The 23971-nt window shown below is 42.1% G+C and overlaps 1 protein-coding gene and 1 pseudogene across 1 annotated transcript; both read left to right on the top strand.

The window, feature by feature from the left end:
* The first annotated feature begins 14210 nt into the window (after nucleotides 1-14210).
* LOC147001301 (eukaryotic translation initiation factor 1A-like) lies at nucleotides 14211-14672 on the top strand. Its single transcript, XM_085830578.1, has one exon. It carries the CDS (start codon nucleotides 14238-14240, stop codon nucleotides 14670-14672), a length of 435 nt encoding a protein of 144 aa, XP_085686704.1. The 5' UTR covers nucleotides 14211-14237.
* A 4007-nt stretch (nucleotides 14673-18679) lies between these two features.
* On the top strand, nucleotides 18680-18916 carry LOC147001302 (ubiquitin-like protein 5 pseudogene; annotated as a pseudogene).
* Nucleotides 18917-23971: the final 5055 nt, after the last annotated feature.

Raw genomic sequence — 23971 nt, forward strand, 5'->3', positions numbered from 1 at the left:
GACCACGGCAACTTTTATAAAGGAAAATATTTAACTGGGACTGGCTTACAGTTCAGAGGTCCAGTCCATTTTCATCATGGAAGGAATATGGCAGCATGGAGGTAGACATGGTTCTGGAGAGGTAGCTGAGAGTTGTACATGCAGATTGGGAGGTAGCAGGAAGAGAGAGACACTGGGCCTAGCTTAAGCATTTGAAATCCGGAGTCCATCCCCAAAGACATACTTCCGTCAACAAGGGTACACCTCCAAGGTCTCTCTCAAGTGGCACTACTATCTAAGGACCACTTATTCAAATATATGAGCCAATAGAACCATTCATATTAAATCCATGAGAGGCTATATCGTAATAGCTCTTTTTCTCATTGTTATATTGTTTGATATAAACTAAATGAGGAGGAATTTATTTTACTCATAGTTTCACATCAGGGTGATTTGTCGTCTTATGCTCTTGGACAGAGCATCATGGACAGAGGAGCATGTGGCAGAGGCTGCTCCTCTCTTGGTGGACAGGAAGTGAGAATGAGAGATTGTCCAGGACCAGTCCAACCTTCAAAGTCTTGCTTTTTCCAACTATGTCCCATCTCTTTACTTTTTTTAGAACCTCCCAAAACATTGTCAGCAGCTGGGGCCCAGGTGTTTGATACCTGAGCCTGTAAGAGAACATTTCTTATTAAAATCATAGGAGTGGTCATAAAATCTACCTTTGATCTGATAGGCATCCAAGAGAGTTGGAGATGGATTTAACCATTAAGCTATGCTCTTGATTAAGCTCTAAAAACTTGGCTTCCACCTGCTTCTCCCTCTAGCAGCATTTATCAATAAACAAGTGAATACTAAAGTGGAGTGTATGCCTGTACTATTCTTAAGTCTGAGTACATTTGGGATGTAGGTAAAGAAGAACATTTGCTAACGAGCTTTTGAGTAAAATCACCCAGTATTTTATTCACAGAAGGAATCTTACAGCTGATTTGGTGATTCAGTGTACATAGGGTGAGGTCTAACCACCTGCTTTTTGAAATGGTACAAAGACTGATTACTGTTCAGGTGTTCTTCTGACCTTACTTTACATATGCTGGGCTAGGAAAGCAGGGCTACTCTGGTGATTTGAATGAGAGGGCCTCCCTACCCCCATTTGGCTCCTCATTTTGAATGTTTGGTTTTCAGTTGGTAGATTGTTTAGGAAGGATTAGGAGGTGTGGCCTTGCCACATGATGGCTCAAAATGATCAGTACAACTACAGTGTACTCATATACATAAAATAAATGAATTAATTAATTAATCTTTAAAAAAAAAGGAGCCTGGTGTGATGGCACACACCTTTAATCCCAGCATTCAGGAGGCAGAGGCACGCAGATTTCGGAGTTTGTGACCAGCTTGGTCTACAAAGTGAATTCTAGGACGAACATGGCTATACAGAGAAACCCTGTCTCAAAAAAAAAAAAAAAAAAAAAAAAAGGTGGTTGGCATGAGATGGCTATGTTTTCTTACAGTCAAGGCTCATTTTCTACAAAGGTATATCATATGGGATGCTTGTATCATGATGATCCCTCATTGTCCTCATAGGACTATGGTTATATAGAGATCAGTAATTTTACTTACAGAACAATTTACAGAGTGGATCTGTAAAGCTGATTTGCTATCACAGTGGGGAAAGGCTCTTGCTGCCATGCTTGATTACCAGAATATTCTCAGAAAGATAGAGAAAACAGAATCTCTCAGGTTGTTCTCTGACCTTCACACAGGTGTTGAGGTATTTTGACAAACACACACACACAAAAACAAACACACACACTCATACACTATATGTAACAAATCTTATTTTATAATTTTATTATATATATATGTATATATATATATATATATATATATATATATATGTATAAAGGCATTTTGTGTGTATGTCCATCTGTAACCACATGCATGCTTGATGACCAAGGAGGCTAAAAGAGGGCATTGAACCCCCTGGGTACTGGAGTAGCACATGCTAAATGGTCCATCATTTCATCACAGCTACGAACTTTGTCTCTGTAACTCCTTCCCTGGGTGTTTTATTCCCAATTCTAAGAAGGGGCACAGTGTCCACACTTCAGTCCTCATTCTTCTTGAGTTTCATGCGTTTAGCAAATTGTATCTTATATCTTGGGTATCCTAAGTTTTGGGCTAATATCCACTATTCAGTGAATACATATTGTGTGAGTTCTTTTGTGATTGTGTTACCTCACTCAAGATGATGCCCTCGAGGTCCATCCATTTGGCTAGGAATTTCATAAATTCATTCTTTTTAATAGCTGAGTAGTACTCCATTGTGTAAATGTACCATAATTTCTGTATCCATTCCTCTGTTGAGGGACATCTGGGTTCTTTCCAGCTTCTGGCTATTATAAATAAGGCTGCTATGAACATAGTGGAGCATGTGTCCTTTTTACGGGTTGGGACATCTTCTGGATATATGCCCAGGAGAGGTATTGCTGGATCCTCCGGTAGTACTATGTCCAATTTTCTGAGGAACCGCCAGACTGATTTCCAGAGTGGTTGTACCAGCTTGCAATCCCAAAAACAATGGAGGAGTGTTCCTCTTTCTCCACATCCTCGCCAGCATCTGCTGTCACCTGAATTTTTGATCTTAGCCATTCTGACTGGTGTGAGGTGGAATCTCAGGGTTGTTTTGATTTGCATTTCCCTGATGATTAAGGATGTTGAACATTTTTTCAGGTGCTTCTCTGCCATTCGGTATTCCTCAGGTGAGAATTCTTTGTTCAGTTCTGAGCCCCATTTTTCAATGGGGTTATTTGACTTTCTGGAGTCCACCTTCTTGAGTACTTTATATATATTGGATATTAGTCCCTTATCTGATTTAGGATAGGTAAAGATCCTTTCCCGATCTGTTGGTGGTTTTTTTGTCTTATTGATGGTGTCTTTTGCCTTGCAGAAGCTTTGCAGTTTCATGAGGTCCCAATTGTCAATTCTCGATCTTACAGCACAAGCCATTGCTGTTCTATTCAAGAATTTTTCCCCTGTGCACATATCTTCAAGGCTTTTCCCCACTTTCTCTTCTATAAGTTTCAGTGTCTCTGGTTTTATGTGAAGTTCCTTGATCCACTTAGACTTGACCTTAGTACAAGGAGATAGGAATGGATCGATTCACATTCTTCTACATGTTAACAACCAGTTGTGCCAGCACCATTTGTTGAAAATGCTGTCTTTCTTCCACTGGATGTTTTTAGCTCCCTTGTCGAAGATCAAGTGACCCTAGGTGTGTGGGTTCATTTCTGGGTCTTCAATTCTATTCCATTGGTCTATTTGTCTGTCACTATACCAGTACCATGCAGTTTTTATCACAATTGCTCTGTAGTAGAGCTTTAGGTCCGGCATGGTGATTCCACCAGAGGTTCTTTTATCCTTGAGAAGAGTTTTTGCTATCCTAGGTTTTTTGTTATTCCAGATGAATTTGCAGATTGCACTTTCTAATTCGTTGAAGAATTGATTTGGAATTTTGATGGGGATTGCATTGAATCTGTAGATTGCTTTTGGCAAGATAGCCATTTTTACAATGTTGATCCTGCCAATCCATGAGCATGGGAGATCTTTCCATCTCTGAGATCTTCTATAATTTCTTTCTTCAGAGACTTGAAGTTTTTATTATACAGATCTTTCACTTCCTTAGTTAGAGTCACGCCAAGATATTTTATATTATTTGTGACTATTGAGAAGGGTGTTGTTTCCCTACTTTCTTTCTCAGCCTGTTTATTCTTTGTGTAGAGAAAGGCCATTGATTTGTTTGAGTTAATTTTATATCCAGCTACTTTACCGAAGCTGTTTATCAGGCTTAGGAGTTCTCTGGTGGAATTTTTAGGGTCACTTATATATACTATCATATCATCTGCAAAGAGTGATATTTTGACTTCATCTTTTCCAATTTGTATCCCTTTGATCTCCTTTTGTTGTCGAATTGCTCTGGCTAGGACTTCAAGTACAATGTTGAATAGGTATGGAGAAAGTGGACAGCCTTGTCTAGTCCCTGATTTTAGAGGGATTGCTTCAAGCTTCTGACCATTTACTTTGATGTTGGCTACTGGTTTGCTGTAGATTGCTTTTATCATGTTTAGGTATGGGCCTTGAATTCCTGATCTTTCCAAGACTTTTATCATGAATGGGTGTTGGATCTTTTCAAAGGCTTTTTCTGCATCTAACGAGATGACCATGTGGTTTTTGTCTTTGAGTTTGTTTATATACTGGATTACGTTGATGGATTTCCGTATATTGAACCATCCCTGCATCCCTGGGATGAAACCTACTTGGTCAGGATGGATGATTGTTTTGATGTGTTCTTGAATTCGGTTAGCAAGAACTTTATTGAGGATTTTTGCATCAATATTCATAAGGGATATTGGTCTGAAGTTTTCTATCTTTGTTGGGTCTTTTTGTGGTTTAGGTATCAGAGTAATTGTGGCTTCATAGAATGAGTTGGGTAGAGTACCTTCTGTTTCTATTTTGTGGAATAGTTTGTGAAGAACTGGGATTAGATCTTCTTTGAAGGTCTGATAGAACTCTGCACTAAACCCATCTGGTCCTGGGCTTTTTTTAGTTGGGAGACTATTAATGACTGCTTCTATTTCTTTGGGGGATATAGGGCTGTTTAGATCATTAACCTGATCTTGATTCAACTTTGGTACCTGGTATCTGTCTAGGAACTTCTCCATTTCATCCAGGTTCTCCAGTTTTGTTGAGTATAGCCTTTGGTAGAAGGATCTGATGGTGTTTCGGATGTCTTCAGGATCTGTTGCTATGTCTCCTTTTTCATTTCTGATTTTATTAATTAGGATACTTTCCCTGTGCCCTCTAGTGAGTCTGGCTAAGGGTTTATCTATCTTGTTGATTTTCTCAAAGAACCAGCTCTTTGATTGGTTGATTCTTTGAATAGTTCTTCTTGTTTCCACTTGGTTGATTTCGCCCCTGAGTTTGATTATTTCCTGCCGTCTACTCCTCTTGGGTGAATTTGCTTCCTTTTGTTCTAGTGCTTTTAGGTATGTTGTCAAGCTGCTAATGTGTGCTCTCTCTAGTTTCCTTTTGGAGGCACTCAGAGCTATCAGTTTTCCTCTTAGAAATGCTTTCATTGTGTCCCATAAGTTTGGGTATGTTGTGGCTTCATTTTCATTGAACTCTAAAAAGTCCTTAATTTCTTTCTTTATTCCTTCCTTGACCAAGGTATCATTGAGAAGAGTGTTGTTCAGTTTCCACGTGAAGGTTGGCTTTCTATTATTTATTTTGTTATTGAAGATCAGCCTTAGTCCATGGTGATCTGATAGGATGCATGGGACAATTTCAATATTTTTGTATCTGTTGAGGCCTGTTTTGTGACCAATTATGTGGTCAATTTTGGAGAAGGTACCATGAGGTGCTGAGAAGAAGGTATATCCTTTTGTTTTAGGATAGAATGTTCTGTAGATATCTGCTAGATCCATTTGATTCATAATTTCTGTTAGTTTCACTGTGTCCCTGTTTAGTTTCTGTTTCCATGATCTGTCCATTGGTGAAAGTGGTGTGTTGAAGTCTCCCAGTATTATTGTATGAGGTGCAATGTGTGCTTTGAGATTTACTAAAGTTTCTTTAATGAATGTGGCTGCCTTTGTATTTGGAGCGTAGATATTCAGGATTGATAGTTCCTCTTGGAGGATTTTACCTTTGATGAGTATGAAGTGTCCCTCCCTGTCTTTTTTGATTACTTTGGGTTGGAAGTCAATCTTATCAGATATTAGAATGGCTACTCCAGCTTGTTTCTTCATACCATTTGCTTGGAAAATTGTTTTCCAGCCTTTCATTCTGAGGTAGTGTCTATCTTTTCCTCTGAGATGAGTTTCCTGTAAGCAGCAAAATGTTGGGTCTTGTTTGTGTAGCCAGTTTGTTAGTCTATGTCTTTTTATCGGGGAGTTGAGTCCATTGATATTATGAGATATTAAGGAAAAGTAATTGTTGTTTCCTGTTATTTTTGTTGTTAAAGTTGGCATTCTGTTCTTTTTTTTTTAATTTTTAATATTTTATTACATATTTTCCTCTAGCTTTTCCGGTGTGTTGGGGTGCCCTGGACTGGGCGAAGTGGGAGTGCTGGGTTCTCATGATGGTGAGTGGTCTTGGTTTCTGTTAGTAAGATTATTACATTTACCTTTCCCCATCTGGTAATCTCTGGGGTTAGTTGTTGTAGTTGTCACTGTTTAAAGATTGGAGCAGAAGCTGTGTTCCACTCACCAGCAGTCTCAAAATCCTGTGGCGGGGGTCATGGGTAGCTGGCGGGTGTCAGCTGACCCTGCGCTCTAGCTACCCCGGTGCTGGTCCGGCCGGAAGAGGCCTGTGGCCCTACTCAGGCCCGTTTTCTGCTTCCCCAACTAATGCAGTCTCAGGTCCCACGCTCAATTGGATTGGAGCAGAAGCTGTGTTCCACTCACCAGAAGTCTTAAGATCCTGTGGCGGGTGTTGTGGGTAGCTGGCAAGTGTCAGCCGACCCTGTGCCCTAGCTACCCCGGTGCTTTTCTGACTGGAAGAGGCTTGTGGCACTACTCAGGCCGGATTTCTGCCTCCCCAACCAAAGCAGTCTCAGGTCCCACGTGATTGGACTGGAGCAGAAGCTGTGTTCCACTCACCAGAAGTCTCAAAATCCTGTGGTGGGGGTCGTGGGTAGCTGGCGGGTGTCAGCCACACTGCGCTCTAGCTACCCCGGTGCTGTTCAGGCCGGAAGAGGCCTGTGGCCCTACTCAGGCCGGTTTTCTGTTTCCCTAACTAATGCAGTCTCAGGTCCCGCGCGCAATTGGATTGGAGCAGAAGCTGTGTTCCCAACTATTTTTCTTTCTTGGCTCCAACTTGGTCTAGGGGGACAAAGTTAAATTTTCTACATTACAAGCTCTCTCCTGAGAGGATCTGCCAGCTCCTCACAAATACAGAGGTGGATGCTCACAGCCATCCATTGGACTGAGAATAGGATCCACAATGAAGGAGCTAGAGAAAGGACCCAAGGACCTGAAGGGGCTTTCAGCCGGATAGGAGCAACAAGTATGAACTAGCCAGTATTCCCAGAGCTCCCAGGGATTAAAGCACCAACCAAAGAGAACACATAGTGGGACTCCTGGCTCTAGCTGCATATGCAGCAAAGGATGGCCTAGACAGATATCAGTGGGAGGATAGGCACTTTGTCCTAAGAAGGTTGTATACACTAATGTGGGGGAATGCCAGGGGCAGGAAGCAGGAGTGAGTGAGTTGCAGGGAGGTGGGGGTGGGGCAGGGAGGGGTAGAGGATAGGGGCAGGCAATTTTTTTTTTTTGGGGGAGAAACCCAAAACAGGATGGGGATAACAGTTGAATTGTAAATAAAGGCAATTGGGAGGCAGAGGCAGGCAGATTTCTGAGTTCCAAGCCAGCCTGGTCTACTAGGGCTACACAGAGAAACCCTGTCTAAAAAACCAAAAAAAAAAAAAAAAAAAAAAAAACCCACAAAAAACCAAACCCCCCACCAAAAAAGAAAGAAAGAAAGTTAGAAAAGAAATGTAAAAAAATAAAATATCCAATAGAATAAGAGGAGGGGGCACTTAGCTGTACCCTTTGTCTCTATTGTCTTTCAGAAAATGGATGATCAATTGCTCAGCTCATAGCTTGTATAAAGTCAAGGTGTGTCTGTAATCTGCAAGAACTCTGCCACATCTTCACTGCTTTCTGGTACTTAGCCCCAGACACTTTAGGAGAATAGCTGCTGATCCCCACCCACCCACTTTCACTTTCCTGCTTTTTTTCCTTTAGATGAAATTGACTAAGTGATTCCTCTCAGACATCTTGAGGATGTCACTCCATGCTTGAACTTTTGTGAGACCAGAGAGTGGGGTCACATAAGTCAAGCTCCCAAAAGACAGTCCTTTTATGACCTTTTTTTTTTTCTCAAAACCAGTACCCCCTGGGTGACTCTAACACATTACCAAGTCCAGCTGCAGCAGGAGGTTCCCACAACCTTGCCTGTCTCTGGAACACAGGTTCCTTATGTTTTCAGAAAACATTTCCCCGAAGATTTCACCTTAGCAATGCTCGTCTCTTCATAATCACCACTAATTTCCTGACTCCAGCTAACCAGCACCAATTGTCCCAGTAGTCTCCTTTTCTTCTTGGCTATAGAGCCAGAGCCATATGGCCAAAGCTGACAAGTTCTGCTGCTTGCAGTGGCTGGAACACAGTCCCTTTTTTCTCTTACAACATCAGCAGCTTCCTCTTTTCCAACTCCTTCACTGCCTAAGCTTGACTGTCCTGGATCTTCCCCTGGAGATTGACCTTGACTCAGAGATCTGACTGCCTGTCTCCTGGGATTAAAGGTGTGTACCACTCTGCCTGGATTTAAGCTTTTCTTCACCTCGAACTTGCTCTGTCTCTGGCTGACCTTGATCTCAGAGATATCTGCTTGGCTTTTTCTTCTGGGATTAAAGGTGTGTATCACCACCCCTGGATTTAAGCTTTTCTTCACCTAGAACTTGCTCTGTCTCTGGCTGACCTTGACCTCAGAGATCTGCTTGGCTTTATCTCCTGGGATTAAAGCAATGCACCACCATACTGGATCTAAATTTCATTGTATCACATTTTGCCACAAGTTCACAACTCCCTTAATTCAATTTAATATCCATGAACTCAAGATTCAGCTCCATTTCACTTCCTGGTGCCCCCCCCTTAATACTATATATTTTATTTTCTACTTTTCCTTTCTAAGCTAGTTATGCATATTCTAAATGTTCTTCATGAGATGTAAGCAGAGAACAAAGTCTATGATAAGCATTTCTGAGACCTCTTTTGTCAATACAATTAATCTGAGTTTCTGAGTCTTAGTCTCATTCTGGTTTTTCAGACTAGGATAAAGAGTAGCTATACTGTTCACCAAAATACTACAAAAAACAGTCTCTAGGCCACATACTGAAGTTTTTCTCCACTGAAATCTCTTGGGCCAGGACTTCACATTTCAGATCACTCTCAGTAACAGAGTCTTCTATATTCCTACTAAGATAGCCCAGTAAGCTCCACTTGAAGCATTCCACTGCTTTCCAAATCTAAAGTCCCCAAATCTACATTCTCCCAAAGAGAAGCATTTTTAGACCTGTCACAGCAATACCCCATTCCCTGGTACCAACTTCTGACTTGGCTGGGTTTGACTGCCATGAGCAAACACCACAATCAGGGCAACTTCTATAAGGATAACATTTCATTGGGACTGGCTTCAATGTTCAGAGGTTCAGTACATTATTATTAAGGCAGGAACATAGTAGCATCCAGGCAGGAAAAGTGCGGGAGGAACTGAGAGGTTTATATCTTCATCTGAAAGCTGCTAGCAGAATACTGACTGCTAGGCAGCTAGAATGAGAATCATAAAAAGTCCATGCCTATGGTGACAAATCTACTCTAAGAAGGCCAGAACTCCGAATACGACAAAACCCTGGCCAAGCATATTCAGACCACGAAAGTTGCTGTTGACTGCATCTTTGCAGGCAGAGAATCCACTCTTTTCCTTTTGTGGATCTTTGTGGCCCACCAGCCAACACTTACAACTTACAACTCTAGCACATGTGGTGTTTGTTGTTCTGGGTGTCCTGTGTTGGTCAAACCTCCTTTTCCAAGAACCAATGCTAGTGAACTGATAAAAGCTCACTGAAGCTATTCTGTTGGGGTTTGTTTATAATACATCCACCAGTTTTACAGAAATGAATTGCATCAAATTCAAGTCTATTTGCTTGAGTAGTGAGTACTGCACGGAATGAGCAACCTCCTCCTCAGCCCTGTCAGCTCACTGCAACTTCCTCACAACTTCAAGAATCCAGGGTTTAAAACTGAGACAGAGAGAAGTTAGGTCTTCTGAAGTTTTGGTTTGTTCTTTGTATATTTTGTAAGTTGCTGGGGAGGAGGGGCTGAAACACAGGTGACTTGCTAAGTTCTAGAGGCAGATGAACTAGGGCACTCATGAAAAGCTAGCACAAGGGTACCAAACCCACATTCCACCTAATTAAAGGAAAGCAATGCTTGTAGTAAGTCATTTATAAATACTATATTTTTGGGTTTAAGAGACCAGATAAGAACAATAATTCCCACCACCCACATGGTGGCAGACAGGCCTGTGATACTCTAGTACTCAGGGGGTCCAATGCCCTCTTTTAGCCTCCTTGGTCACCAAGCATGCATGTGGTTACAGATGAACATACACACAAAACACCTTTTTATATATATAATAGAAGTATAAAATAAGATTTGTTACTTGTAGTGTATGAGTGTGTGGGTGTTCGTTTTTGTATGTGAGTGTATGTTTGTCAAAGTACCTCAACACCCGTGTGAAAGTCAGAGAACAACCTGAGAGATTCTGTTTTCTCCATCTATCTGAGAATACTCGTGTAGTCAAGCATGGCAGCAAGAGCCTTTCCCCTCTGTGACAGCAAATCAGCTTTACAGATGTACTCTGTTAATTGTGTTTTAAGTAAAATTGCTGATCTCTATATAACCATAGTCCTATATGATATGCCTTTGTGGAAAATGAGCCTTGACAGTAGAAAACATAGCCATCTTCACCCCGCCCTCCTTTTCTTTTCTTTTCTTTTCTTTTTTTTTCTCTTCTTCTTTTTTTTTTTTTTTTTTTTTTTTTTTGAGACAGGGTTTCTCTGTATTGTCCTGGTTGTCCTAGAACTCACTTTGTAGACCAGGCTGGCCTTGAACTCAGAAATATGCGTGCCTCTGCCTCCTGAGTGCTGGGATTAAAGACGTGCGCCATCACACCTGGCTCCTTTTTTTTAAAAGATTAATCAATTCATTTATTTTATGTATATGAGTACACTGTAGTTGTACTGATCATTTTGAGCCATCATGTGGTTGCTGGGATTTTAATTCAGGACCTCTCTTAGATCTGATAGGATTTGTTTATTGCTATATCTAATTACACTGTAACTGTCTTCAGATGTGCCAGAAGGAGGCGTCAGATTTATTTATGGATGTTTGTGAGCATCCATGTGGTTTTTGGGATTTGAACTCAGGACTTTCAAAGGGCATTCAGTGCTAAAAACCACTGGGCCATCTCTCTAGCACCATCCCTTTCTTTCAACCCTACATCCCAGGTTTTGGTCTATGTGTTTCTGATTTCCTACATTCATTATTTTAACTTTGTCCTCAGTAGCCTGTTTTGTCTCTCATTACCATAGAAAACCAGTAGGCAGTAAGAAGTGTCCTCTTTTTTTTTTGGGGTTTTTTTTTTTTTTTTTTTTTTTTAGTTTTTTGAAACAGGGTTTCTCTGTATAGCTCTGGCTGTCCTGGAACTCACTCTGTAGACCAGGCTGGCCTTGAACTCAGAAATCCACCTGCCTCTGCCTCCGGAGTGCTTGGATTTAAGGTGTGTGCCACCATGCCGGGCTAAGAAGTGTCCTTTGTTTGTTTGTGTGTTTGGTGTGGTGATTGAATTATGCTTGGATCAGGGTGTGGTACTATTGGGAGGTGTGGCCTTGTTGGATTAGAGGTGTGTCATTGTGGAGGCGGGGCTTGGGGAAACGTATATATACTCAAGCTCTGCCCAGGCTGAGACACAGTAGTCTCATCTTGCTGCCTTCACCTTGGGAGACACAGGCAAGAGGACATCCAATCTAGGCCAATCTGTTCGGTAGAAAGAGTTCCAGGACAGCCTATCTCAGGAAGAAAGAATTATTGTTCTAACGGCTCTTTGTCTTCCTTCAAAGAAGATGGTACTCATCAGGTAGGTCATTGATTTGGGTTCTGGTTATGGAAAGTTCTGGGAGAACATATAGTTTCCGTTTTTCTTTGAGGATTATTTAAGCTAGGGAGCAGAGGTAACCTGGCTACAACCATGTCTAGAACCTCTTGTGGCCTTCCTTGGTGACTAGGCTGCTCAGAAGCTGGGGTCTTTCATGAGGTGCCTTGCCTACCTTCTTACCTCCCTCCTTCCTTCTCTGCAAGGAAGCAAGTCCCTCTTGCTTTTGAGTGTGTGTGGGATTTCACTAGCTGCTTTGACATCTCTTGGTGGGTTGTAACCTGGAATTGTAAATCAGACAAGTCCTTCCTCCTGGAAATTGTGTTTGGCTGGAGTATTTTAGCAGCAGCCACAGAAATGAAACTGGAACCAACAGATGATGTTTACTAGTGTGGTACTAGCCTTGGTCCAGAAAAATAAGAGTGAGTTATGCTAAGTGTTAGAGGTAGCATATATTCAAGTCTTCTTCAGGCACTATGATATAGGTTAATAGGACTATGAGGGTAAGGTAGAATTTGAAATGGATGCACACAAGAAAAATACCAGGGGTGCAGAGTGTGTCTTGTGCTCACCATAGCAATGTCCAAAAGTAAAGTCTCAAAAAGGCTGGGCTTGGAGAACACAAAGCTTTCAGTTAGCTTTCATTTGTATGCTTTTAAATGTCATTTGTAAAAACTAGCAAATAGGGACTGGAGAAATAGCTCAGTTGTTCAGAGCATTGGCTGTTTTTGCAGAGGACCTGGTTTGGTTCCAGACACTATCTCTAGTAACTGCTCCCAAAGGAAAAGTTAGTTTTCTCCAAGGGGGTTTCACTATGTATAAAACCACTCTTAAGAGAAAGCCCCAGCTGAGTGTGGTGGCGCATGCCTTTAATCCCAGCACTTGGGAGGCAGAGGCAGGCAGATTTCTGAGTTCGAGGCCAGCCAGGTCTACAAAGTGAGTTCCAGGACAGTCAGGGCTATACAGAGAAACCCTGTCTTGAAAAAACAAAACAAAACAAAAAAAAGGGAAAGCCCCATACCCAGAAGGAGATGGCCACCACAAAATGAACTTGATAGTGTTTCTGGGGATGTTGTTTTTGTTGTTAATTTGTTTTGTACTATTCTGGCTGGTTGGTTTGTTACTAAGCCTTTCTCACATCTTAAGGAGATGGAGATAAACTTTCTGGTTGGCCTTTGCTTTTCTGTTTTCACTGGATGTACCAGGACTTCATGTGGTTGTCATATGTGCCTATGTCAACTGCTTTCATGTGTTATTTAGTGTCGCAAAGTGGATCTAAGTAACACAACCTGTGACTTTCTTAAATTTTTCATTCTTCTGTGAATTGAAAAAAAAATTTTTAAGAGTAATTTATATCTATGACCATACTGTACCTGTCTTAGACACAAGAACCAAAAGAGGGCTTCAGTATCCATTACACATGTTTGTGAAACACTGTTTGGTTCTTGGGAATTGAATGCATGACCTCTGAAAGAATAGTCAGAGCTCAAGCACTGAGCAATCTTTCCAGTCCTGAAATTGTTTTTATTATGCTCCAATCATGTCCATTTAAATGCATGGGTACATATTTTGTGTGTTCTTGTGATATATTAAAGGTCTGAACACCTACGAACTGGTAATCTTGGCTACTCTAAACTAGTCAAAAATGTATTAAAATGGTATCTGAATCTATTAAGTGTTCTATGAAGTCTTAGACTGCTTTTTAAATATAGAACCACATTCCTCAGAGTGATAGGTACAATTTTTCATTAAACTATTCAATTCATCCACCTAGGAGGAACAGCAATATGAACTAACCAGTAACCCCAGAGCTCCCTGAGACTAAACTAAAAATTAAAGAAAACACATGGAAGGACTCGTGGCTCTAGCTGCATATGTAGTAGAGGATAGCCTAGTCAGTCATCAATTGGAGGAGAGGCCCTTGGTCCTGTGAAGGTTCTATGCTCCAGTATAGGGGAATGCATTGGGCAGTAAGCAAGAGTGGGTGGCTTAGGGAGCAGCAGGAGTGTAGAGAATAGGAGGGTTTTGGATGGGAAACTAGGAAAGGGGATAACATTTGAAATGTAAATAGAGAAAATATCTAATTAAAAAAAGCTATGCAATTCAATGTTGTGTGCAGAAATATTGATAAAAAATTATTTCCCAAATAGATTTCCAACAAAAACTTATTTGATTTTTTTTAAAAGGTCAATTCAGGAACTGCAAAGGTAAAGGAGTCCTGCTGCATTTTGTCACTACTGGGGAGACTACACCTTCCTGAGTACCAGGCCAGAAGCTGAAGTACTATTTTGTAACTATCAGAAAACAGGACTCTGGAACATTTTGTGGTTTGTGGATCTTTTATACTTTTATGACTTGCCTTCAGATCTACCACTGTTAGATACTTCCTGGCACCCATCCTAAGAGTGTAGTAGCTCTTGGAACTGAGTCACAGCCACTGTCTGCCAGGATTCCCTCTCCCAACTCCTGTTGTTGCCTTTTCCATCATGCCAAAGAATAAAGGCAAAGGAGGCAAAAACAGGCGCAGAGGTAAAAATGAAAATGAATCTGAGAAAAGAGAGTTGGTGTTTAAAGAACATGGGCAAGAGTATGCTCAGGTGACCAAAATGCTGGGATGTGGACGGTTGGAAGCAATGTGTTTTGATGGTGTAAGGAGGCTGTGCCACATAAGAGGAAAGTTGAGAAAAAAGGTTTGGATAAATACCTCAGACATTATATTGATTGGTCTACGAGACTATCAAGATAACAAAGCTGATGTAATCTTAAAGTACAATCCAGATGAAGCAAGAAGTCTGAAGGCCTATGGAGAACTTCCAGAACATGCCAAAATCAATGAAGCGGACACATTTGGTCCTGGGGATGATGATGAAATCGTGTTTGATGACATTGTAGATGATGATGAAGATATTGATGACATCTAATCTAAGCATGCTATATTCCAATGATGATATTGGAGATGATGATGAAGACATTGATGACATCTAACCTGACCTAAGCATGCTACCTTTTAAGTTCTCAACACAAGATTGCTCAACACAATTGGCATCTTGACCTTCAGCTGTTAAGTAAAACTTCATTTGGCATGCGTGTGGCTTGTTAATGCAAACTGATGTATTTTATGTTTTGAAGTATTATATTTCTTTGAAAACCTAAGACGTTATCTATCTTAAGTGACAAGTTAACACTTTGTGCTTATGGGTATTGACACCTAGCTCCAGTTTCTAGGCAAACCCCCCACAAGAACAGTGTATCTAGGTTACACCCTCAACAAGACCAGCATCTCCAGGTTACACCCCCAACAAGACCTCCATCTCCAGGTTAATCCCCCAACAAATCTGCTCCCCCAGATTTCAAACCCACCCCCTGCCTAAAAATCATCTAAGCAGAGGGGAGCAGAAATGAAGTTTATGATATTTCTGGCAGCACCAGCCAATTATTTTAAAGACCACCCTGGCTTTCCAATTAGATGTTTGCATTTGTTATCCCAGCCTGCTGCTTTCTATAAAGTCTGGCCCTGTTAGACATTCAGGTCTCTACCACCATAAAAACCTGTTGGGAACAAAATTTTAAAAAAGGGGAAGGAGGACCCGGGGGCGCTGGGGAAGAATGGAAGGAAAATGATGCCCACGCCCTGCCAGAGTTTCCCTGTTCTCTGGTCAGTCAGGCATGGGAGGGCTGCTATCTACCCTATCCACTCATCCCTGGGTCGGCATTCCTCTATCCCACTCTTCAGGGGGTGGTCAAGGGTCAGCCCTGCCTGGGGACACCCCATCCCCAAGCTACTTTGCTAAAGCCATCAGGGTTGTGGGAGAGAGGGAAGAAGTTCCCAACACTGAGCAGAGTGCGCAGCGGAACTTGAAGGAGCAGAACAGAGACTCTATGGTTTTAGAGCTTTATTATAGAAATGAAGGGGAAAGAGAGAAGGTAGAAAGGAGGGGAGAGAGAGAGAGAGAGAGAGAGAGAGAGAGAGAGAGAGAGAGAGAGAGAGAGAGAGAGAGAGAGAGAGAGAGAGAAGGAGAGAAGAGAGGAAAGAAGAAGACAAAGAGAAGGGGAAGAGGAGAGAGAAGTAAGAGAAGAGAGAGGTGAGAGGACAAAGGGATAAGAGAGAGAGTTGCCGGCTGAGCACCCCTTTTTATGGTCTTCACTGTTGCTAGGTAACTGGGGAGGAGTTTAGCCTGAAGGTCAGAAGCTTGGGCCATTGCTTATGTGACTACTGACCATGCTTCTCATGGTGGGGCTGTGGGAGGTGGTACCTTAGGCAGGGGCCAGAGTTCCAGGAGCATGAGGGAATGCCTACTGTGTCATGTAGGTGAATTATGACCATCGGGGTTCAGACCTCAGCTCGACTGGAATTCCCCCACAAAAACCTTCCACTGTGACAGTGGTGTATTTTGGAGCTGGGGAAGCTAGCTCTAGTAGAGCTATGACCCTGCTGTGAGTTAGATCACATCTGTGTTTAGGGGACAACTAACATATCCCTGGCACTACAATTTTACTGCAGTAATGTTGGTCTTTTCTTAAAGACTGCTAATTTCTAAGCTCCAGTTAACCATCAATTGTCCCTGTAGTCTCCATCTACTCTTGACAATAAAGCCAGAGACATGTTTCCGAAGGTGCCAATGTTCTGCTGTTTGCTGGAGCTGGAACTTGCCCCTTTGGTGTATTACACTATTATTACTACTACTGATCTCATCCAGCAGACTTAAAAAGATGTGCTGGCTCTAGAGTTCAGGCCACACTTCCAAGGCTTAGGCTATGGCACTCACATGGTGTCTCAGAAATATCTGCTACTCTAGTACCCAGTGAGTCCAATGCCCTCTTCTCACCTCCTTGTGCACCACTAATGCATGTTGTTACAGATGTGCTTGCAGACGAAACACCTTTATATATATAATAAAATTGTAAACTGAGTTTTTTTACATATAGTACATGAGTGTATGGGTAATATTTGTGTGTGTGTAAAACAACCACAACACCTGTGTGAAGGTCAGAAAACAACATGAGAGATTCTGATTTCTCCATCTATCTGAGACTGTACTCAGGCAGTCAAGCATGGCAGCAAGAGCCTTTACCCACTGTGACACCCAATCAGTTTTATAGAGCTATTCTCTTAACTGTGCTGTAGTAAAATTGCTGTTCTCTTTATAACCATAGGACAGTGAGGGATCATCATGGTACAAGCATCCCATATGATATGCATGTATGGAAAATAAGACTTGACTGAAGAACACATATCCATCCCTTTTTTTAAAGATCAATTTATTTATTTTATGTATATGAGTACACTGTAGTTGTACTGATGGTTGTGAACCATCATGTGGTTGCTGGGAATATGAAATCAGGACCTCCAATTGCTCTGGCTCTGCCCTGCAGGACTTTTGGGAGAGCAGTCAGTGCTCTTCTAAACAGCCCCATTCCTTTCTTTCAATCCTACATCCCAAGTTTTGGTCTATGCCTATTTGATTTCCCACATTCATTATTTCAACTTTGTCCTTAGTAGATTGTTTTGTCTCTCATTAACGTAGAACCAGAAAGCAGTAAAAAGTGTCCTTTTGTTTGTTTGGTGTGGTGAATGAATTATTCTTGGAGCAGTGTGTGGTACTATCCAAAGGTGTGGTCTTATTGAGTTACAGATGCATCACTGTGGAGGCGGGGCTTTGGGGAAATGTATATATACTCAAGCTCTGCCCAGGGTAAGACACAGTAGTCTCATCTTGCTGCCTTCAACTTCGGAGGGAGAGGCAAGCAGATATCTGATCTAGGAAATCCTAGTCTGTAGAAAGTTCCAGGGCAGTCTTGAGTACAGAAAAGCCCTATCTCAAAAAGAAATAATCAGCTTTCTTATGTTTGTTAGTCATCCTTCAAAGAAGATGGTACTAACCAGGTAGGTTGTTGATTAGGGTCCTGGTCATGGAATGGTCTGGAAGTACAAATAGTTTCCATTTTTCTGCCGGGATAGTTTAAGCTCGGGATCAGAGGTAACCTGGCCACTACCATGGCTAGAACCTCTTCTGGGCTTCCTTGGTGACTTGGCTGCTCAGAAGCTGGGGGTTTTCATTAGGTGCCTTCCCTGCCTGCTTACCTGCCTCCTTCCTTCTCTGCAAGAAAGCAAGTCCCTCTTGTTTTTGATTGTATGTGGGATTTCACTAACTTCCATCACATTACTCTTGGTAGGTTGTAACCTAACTATGTGTTAGAGGTAGCAAATATTCGAGTCTTCTTCAGGCACTATGATATAGATTAGTAGGACTATACAGGGAAAGATTGAACTTGAAATGGATGCACACAAGAAAAACACCAGGGTGTTATGTGTATTGTGTGCTTATTGTAGCAATTGGGAAAAGTGTGGACTCAAAATGGCCAGGCTTGTTGTATACAATGCATTCAGTTAGCTTTCATTTATATGTTTTTAAATGTCCTTTATAAAACAGGCAATTATGGCCTGGAGAAATAGCTCAGTGGTTCATATCATTGGCTGTTCTTACAGAGAAACTTGTTTGTTTCCCAGCACCAGCATGGCAGCTCCCAACCATTGGTGACTACAATTTAGGAATGTGACACCCTCTTCCAGTCTCTGAAGGCACCGGGCATGCATGTGGTACACAGACATACATCCAGACAAAGCACTCATACACATAAAGATGAAATGAGCCTTCTTTTATTTAAAACTGTAAACAAACAAAGAAAGTATTAGTTTGACGTTTATTTGTTTGGTTTTGTCTCATTTTGCTTTGCCTTTCGGTTCTTGAACTGCCCTAGCAAATGAATCTACCCTAAAGAGGAGGACGGTGATTCTTCCCAGTGGCTGCACTATAAGAGGGTTTAAAAGTCCCACAGTCTTTACATATTAAAAGTTCAATTGGGGTTCAGCATTGGTGCTGCAAGTTGTTCCATCCATAAGTTTGAGGACATTGGAGCTCCAGCCACAATGATTGAGGTGGTTTGCAATGACCGTCTAGGAAATAAAGTCCAAGTGAATTGCAACACAGATGATACCATCAGTGACTTGAAGAAACTGATAGCATTTCAAACTGGCTCCTGCTGGAATAAGATCATTCTTAAAAAGTGGTACATGATTTATAAGGACCACGTGTCTCTGGGAGACTATGAAATCCATGATGGGATGAACCTGGAGCTTTATTACCAGTAGAGCAGAATTCTTCCTCCTCCTTGCCCAACTGTACCCTGCCCTCCTATCCCATCTTCATTTGACACTGGTATAGATGGTCATTTTTAACAGTTCACATGAATAAAAACTTAGCTGCTGTTAAAAAAAAAGTTCAATCCCTTTAAAATGTCCAATACCTTTTAAAATTCAGAGTCTCTTAACTGTGGGCTCCACTAAAATGCCTTCTTCACGAGGGAAACATACCAAGGCACAGTCACAATCAAAACAAAATCAGTCTCCAACCATCCAATGACTTCAATCCACTCAGGATCTTCTAGGGTCCTCCAAGGGCTTGGGTCACCTCTCCAGCTCTGCCCTATGTAGCATACACCTAGTTTTCTAGACTCCAGCTGCCTGTCCTCCACTGCTGCTGCTGTTCTTGGTGGTCATCCCATGTAAAAACACAGCAGGCTTGGAAGATTCTACCATGTATATCCAAGGGGAAGTGCTGCAGACCCTTTTTGGTTCCTGCCTGCTTAGAATGGGTCTCTGGTTGTAGGTGGACAAGGAGTCAGCGAAATAAATGACAGACAGATCAACAGGAGAGGTTGTGTAGAATCTGAATGTAATTGTCAAGTCGAGTATCAAAAATTTTTATACAGAATAACAAGAAACCAGGAGAGATACATCCGCCAAGTTATAGTGACACAAAACATAAGGAATGTATACATCAAAAGAAGATGGGGACCAGGCTGCTGCCACTAAGAAGGGATCCAGGTGTAATGCTAGTCTATTGTTAAGCCCACCACCAGGGGTTCTTAGTAAATGCCTGATTTATGTTGTTTCTTTGGGCCTACTGAAGAAACCTGTCTCAGGGGGATTCCCTAACTCTTTTATGGTAAACCCTCCTATTCGCTAGGCCATTGTGAATTCCCTTGTCTGGGTAATACTGGCTATTGTCTCAAGTAAACACTCTTCAGACCAGCCCTGAGCTATTTTGGCTCTGTTCTTTGTAATGCCTAATTAGTTTCACTGTCTCTACTTGAAGTAAATTTGAATGTTACTGAATAGATAACCTTCTCACTGAATTCCTACTGATTCTAAGTTTTCGGCTTTAAGGATTTTCTAGGATGTTGGAACAGTGGCAGAAGGTTTAGCTATTTCAGAATTCAATCTTTAAAGGCACTTATAATAAAATAATACTAAAAGAGAGCACGTGGATCCATACACCAGACTAACACAGGGATAGGGCATGAGTATATGGGTTATGAGAATGTCAAGGTTCCAGGAGGTTGAGTTTCTCTGAAACTCTTTGCCTGGTGAGAGCTTCCAGGCCTCTGGGCCTGTCAAGCAGGCTTCAATGGAGTGTGCGTAGCAGGGAAGAACTTGAAGGGTTATACAATTCCACTGCATATATGGCTGGCTTCTGATGAAAGACTTCACATGGGTCATATAAGTGAAAATCTTGACAAACTGGCTGAAGCACTTTCCATTGCTGATCAGAAGGTTGGCCTTTTACAGTTTGCTGAATGGTCTTTCAATCTGTGAGCACACGTCAGATTACCTCAGGTCCAGAGGGACACTAACATGTGTGTGTATGGTGATGGCAGAAGGGTCTAGGTGCAGCAAAAGAGGTGTTAGGAGGTGAAGCAGCTGAAGCTGCATAAGGAGTTCCAGGGCTTAGAGGAAGTGACAGAGAAGAGTACCAGAGAAGCCCTGTGTCATCAGGAAAAGCTGAAAACTGAGCATGGGGTGAGAGCCCAGATTCTCAATCTATAGCTAGGAGAGGCAGAGCAGCAGGGAGTGAAGCAGGCAGAGCAGGAGCAGATTCAGAAGGAGGAAGGCCAGGTCCATCTGCACTGCCTGTACCCCCTGCAAGAGGAGGTCCTGCAGCTCAACCAGCACCTGGATGCCTCCAGTCAGCACAAAGACCTGCTGAATGTGGATCTTCTCTGAAGGAGGAGTGAGACAGGTAAGTCGATTCTTTCTTTCTCAGATAAGGTTTTTCTGTGTATCCCTGGATGCCCTGGAACTCCTTCTATACACCAGGCTGGCCTAGATCAGATACCCACTTGCCTCTGCTTCCCAATTCAAAGACAGGAAGGAGACTGCTGTGGCTCACATTGGGCAGAGCTTGAAACAAAAAATATATACATATATATATGTATATGTATATATATGTATATATACACATATACATATATTTCCTCAAAACCTCGCCTCCACAGGGACATAACTCCTTCAACAAGGTCATACCTCCTGATAGTACCACAACTGTACCAAACATAATGCAATTACCAAACCAATAAAGCACACAGAAGGACAATTCTTTTTTTCTTATTATGGTTTTTTTTTATTAGTTATTCCATTTGTTTATATCTCAAATGACCTCTGCCCCTCTAGGGTTACTCCTCCACAACTCCCCCATTCCATCCACCCTGTCCCCTCTCTCCTTTGCCTCTATGAGGGTACTCCCACACCCATCCACCTCCCCACTCCCGCCCCACCACTCCAGCATCCCCCTATGTTGGGGCATCAAGCCTTCCCAGGACCAAGGACCTCCCCTCCCACTGATGTCAGGCAAGGCCATCCTCTGCTACTTATGTATCTGGAGTCATGTGTCCCCCAAGATGCTAGTTTTAGATTTTTTTTATTATTTTTTTAACTTTTGGAATATTATATAATTCCATCATTCTCCCCCTACCCTTCCAACTTGTCCAATGTACCCCCTCTTTCTACTCCCTCCCAAATTCATTGCCTGTTATTCTTTTTATTATTCTCTCTATGTCTGTCTATGTCTTTGTGTTGGGAGCTCCTAAGACAACTCTATTGTCTCTGAATTGGGCCTCTCCCCCCGAGAAGAAAAGGGGGTCAAAAGCGGGCCACCGGCGCACTGTTCCAAGAACAACCACAGAATGTTCCAGCCCTAAGTCAGCGCCAGATGTCCTGACCACAAGATGTACCCTGATACCACCAAGTTCCTGCTTCCCCGTGTAGTTGCCACAAGAAAAATTTCCGCTGCCCCACTTCTCCTGCTGAGAAGTACTTGTACTTCCCCTTTTGCTTGTGCATTTCCACTGCCCCACCCCTCCTGCTGAGAAGTACTTGTACTTCCCCTTTTGCTTGTGCATTTAAGCCTTGAACCTTGCTGAATACTGTGACACCTTGATGCTACTCAGACTGCTTCTGTGTGTGTTGTTCCTGTACTTGGTGTCCGTCTTTCTATTCCCCCATTTGGTTCTTAGGAGAAGGTCCCCTCGAGACCCTCGAATAACTGGACCTGCTGGACGGGTCAAGTGGCGCCAGACGTGGGGCACGAGGTACGACCACCCTCCGGACAACGGATTCAAGAGGTACCTCTCAGTGAGACAGTTCCATGCCACTTCAATCAAGTGTCGCGGACATTGAGAGGTAAGCCTGGGCATTCAGTTGTTGTCCCATTTACCATGGGGAATGTTCTGTCCAAAGAAACAGTTTTTATTCAAGAGATGAAGGGGTCTCTTTAGGAGAGAGGGATAAGAGTTAAGAAAAAGGATTTAATAATTTTTTTATTGTTTTGTGGATGAAAAATATCTGTGGCTGATACTGAGTAGTCCTGAAATACACCCTTTAACCTGGAATAAAGTAGGCAAAGAAATCAATAGTTTAATAAAACAAGGAGAAGATGTCCCTGAGTCCTTTTTTAGCTATTGGGGAATTGTCAGAGATCTCTTTAAACAGGCACAAGTGGGTGGAGAAGGCGCCTGCCTCTTAGCTCTTACTGAAGATTTTTTAGAAAACTTCCGTTCACTGTCCCGTAAAAGTGAAACCAAACTCCAGATGCCTCCGGCATGTCGGCCTTGTCATTAATTGACGAACCCTGACTAATACAGAAGTTGGTACCAGGAGTGGTTCTAGAGTAACAGAAGTACAAGGATGAATCCTTTAAAATACTAGAATTGGCTTGTTGATCCACCAGGGCTTTCAAATACTGAAACCTCTCCAGATTCTCTCCCTCCTGGGAGTTCAGAGAATTTTGAAGACCCATGGTTGAAATTATATTTCAAACTTAAAGAAGCTAATGCCCTTGATTTTCTTAATGAATTAGGTGCACAAAGCTTTCTACAAGATGGGGAAAAAAATCAGAAAATGATTTTATTGACTGGCTGCTCTTAGTATCTGGGGAAAAAAATGACGAATGAAAGGAAGGAGTTGTGTGATAAAATCGAAAGGCTCCAGACACAAGTAAACAATCTAAAAGTTGCTAAGTGTGTCCTTGAAGAGAATCTTCTCTCTTGCAGCAATAGAGCTCAAGTTGCAGAAAATCAAACTGAAACCCTCATTGTAAGGTTGGCTGAACTACAGCAAAAATTTAAGTCTCAGTCTCAGAGTGTGTCGACAGTTAAAGTAAGGGCACTAATTGGCAAAGAATGGGATCCTATAACATGGGACGGGGATGTGTGGGAAGACCATGTTGAAGCTGAGGATTTTGAATCTTCAGATTCTCAAGGGTTTGCCCCACCTGAGGAAGTAGTACCCTCAGCCCCATCCCTTGAAATAATGCCTTCCCCACATGAGCAAATTAATTTTGCACAGTCTGATAAACCAGCAATGACTTTCAATACTGATGTTTCTCAAGGCCCACCAATAGTTTCTTCTAGACCTGTAACAAGACTCAAAGCAAAACAGGCTCCTAGAGGGGAGGTAGAAAGTGTAGTCCATGAGGAAATTCGCTACACTACTAAGGAGCTTAATGAGTTTGCTAATTCATTCAAGCAGAAACCTGGTGAATATGTATGGGAATGGATTTTTAAAGGTGTGGGATAAGGGTGGAAGGAACATAAAACTAGAGCAGGCTGAGTTTATTGACATGGGCCCTCTGAGTGGAGATTCTAGGTTTAATACGGAAGCTCGTATAGTTAAAAAAGGTGTCAAAAGTTTGTTTGAATGGTTGGCTGAGGTGTTTATCAAAAGATGGCTTACTGGAAATGACTTGGAGATGCCTGATATTCCGTGGCTTAGTGTTGATGAAGGGATTTTAAGACTTAGGGAAATTGCAATGCTAGAGTGGATATATTGTGTAAATCCTAATTGTCCACAATGGGAAGGTCTAGAAGATATGCCCTTCACCAG

This window comes from Mus caroli, unplaced genomic scaffold (genome assembly GCF_978045245.1).
Source record: "Mus caroli unplaced genomic scaffold, Mus_caroli_1 scaffold_14, whole genome shotgun sequence".
Taxonomy (NCBI): domain Eukaryota; kingdom Metazoa; phylum Chordata; class Mammalia; order Rodentia; family Muridae; genus Mus; species Mus caroli.

Bases quoted from the DNA above. Each gene is read 5' to 3' on its own strand.
- LOC147001301 (XM_085830578.1), top strand. From the start codon at position 14,238: ATGCCAAAGAATAAAGGCAAAGGAGGCAAAAACAGGCGCAGAGGTAAA.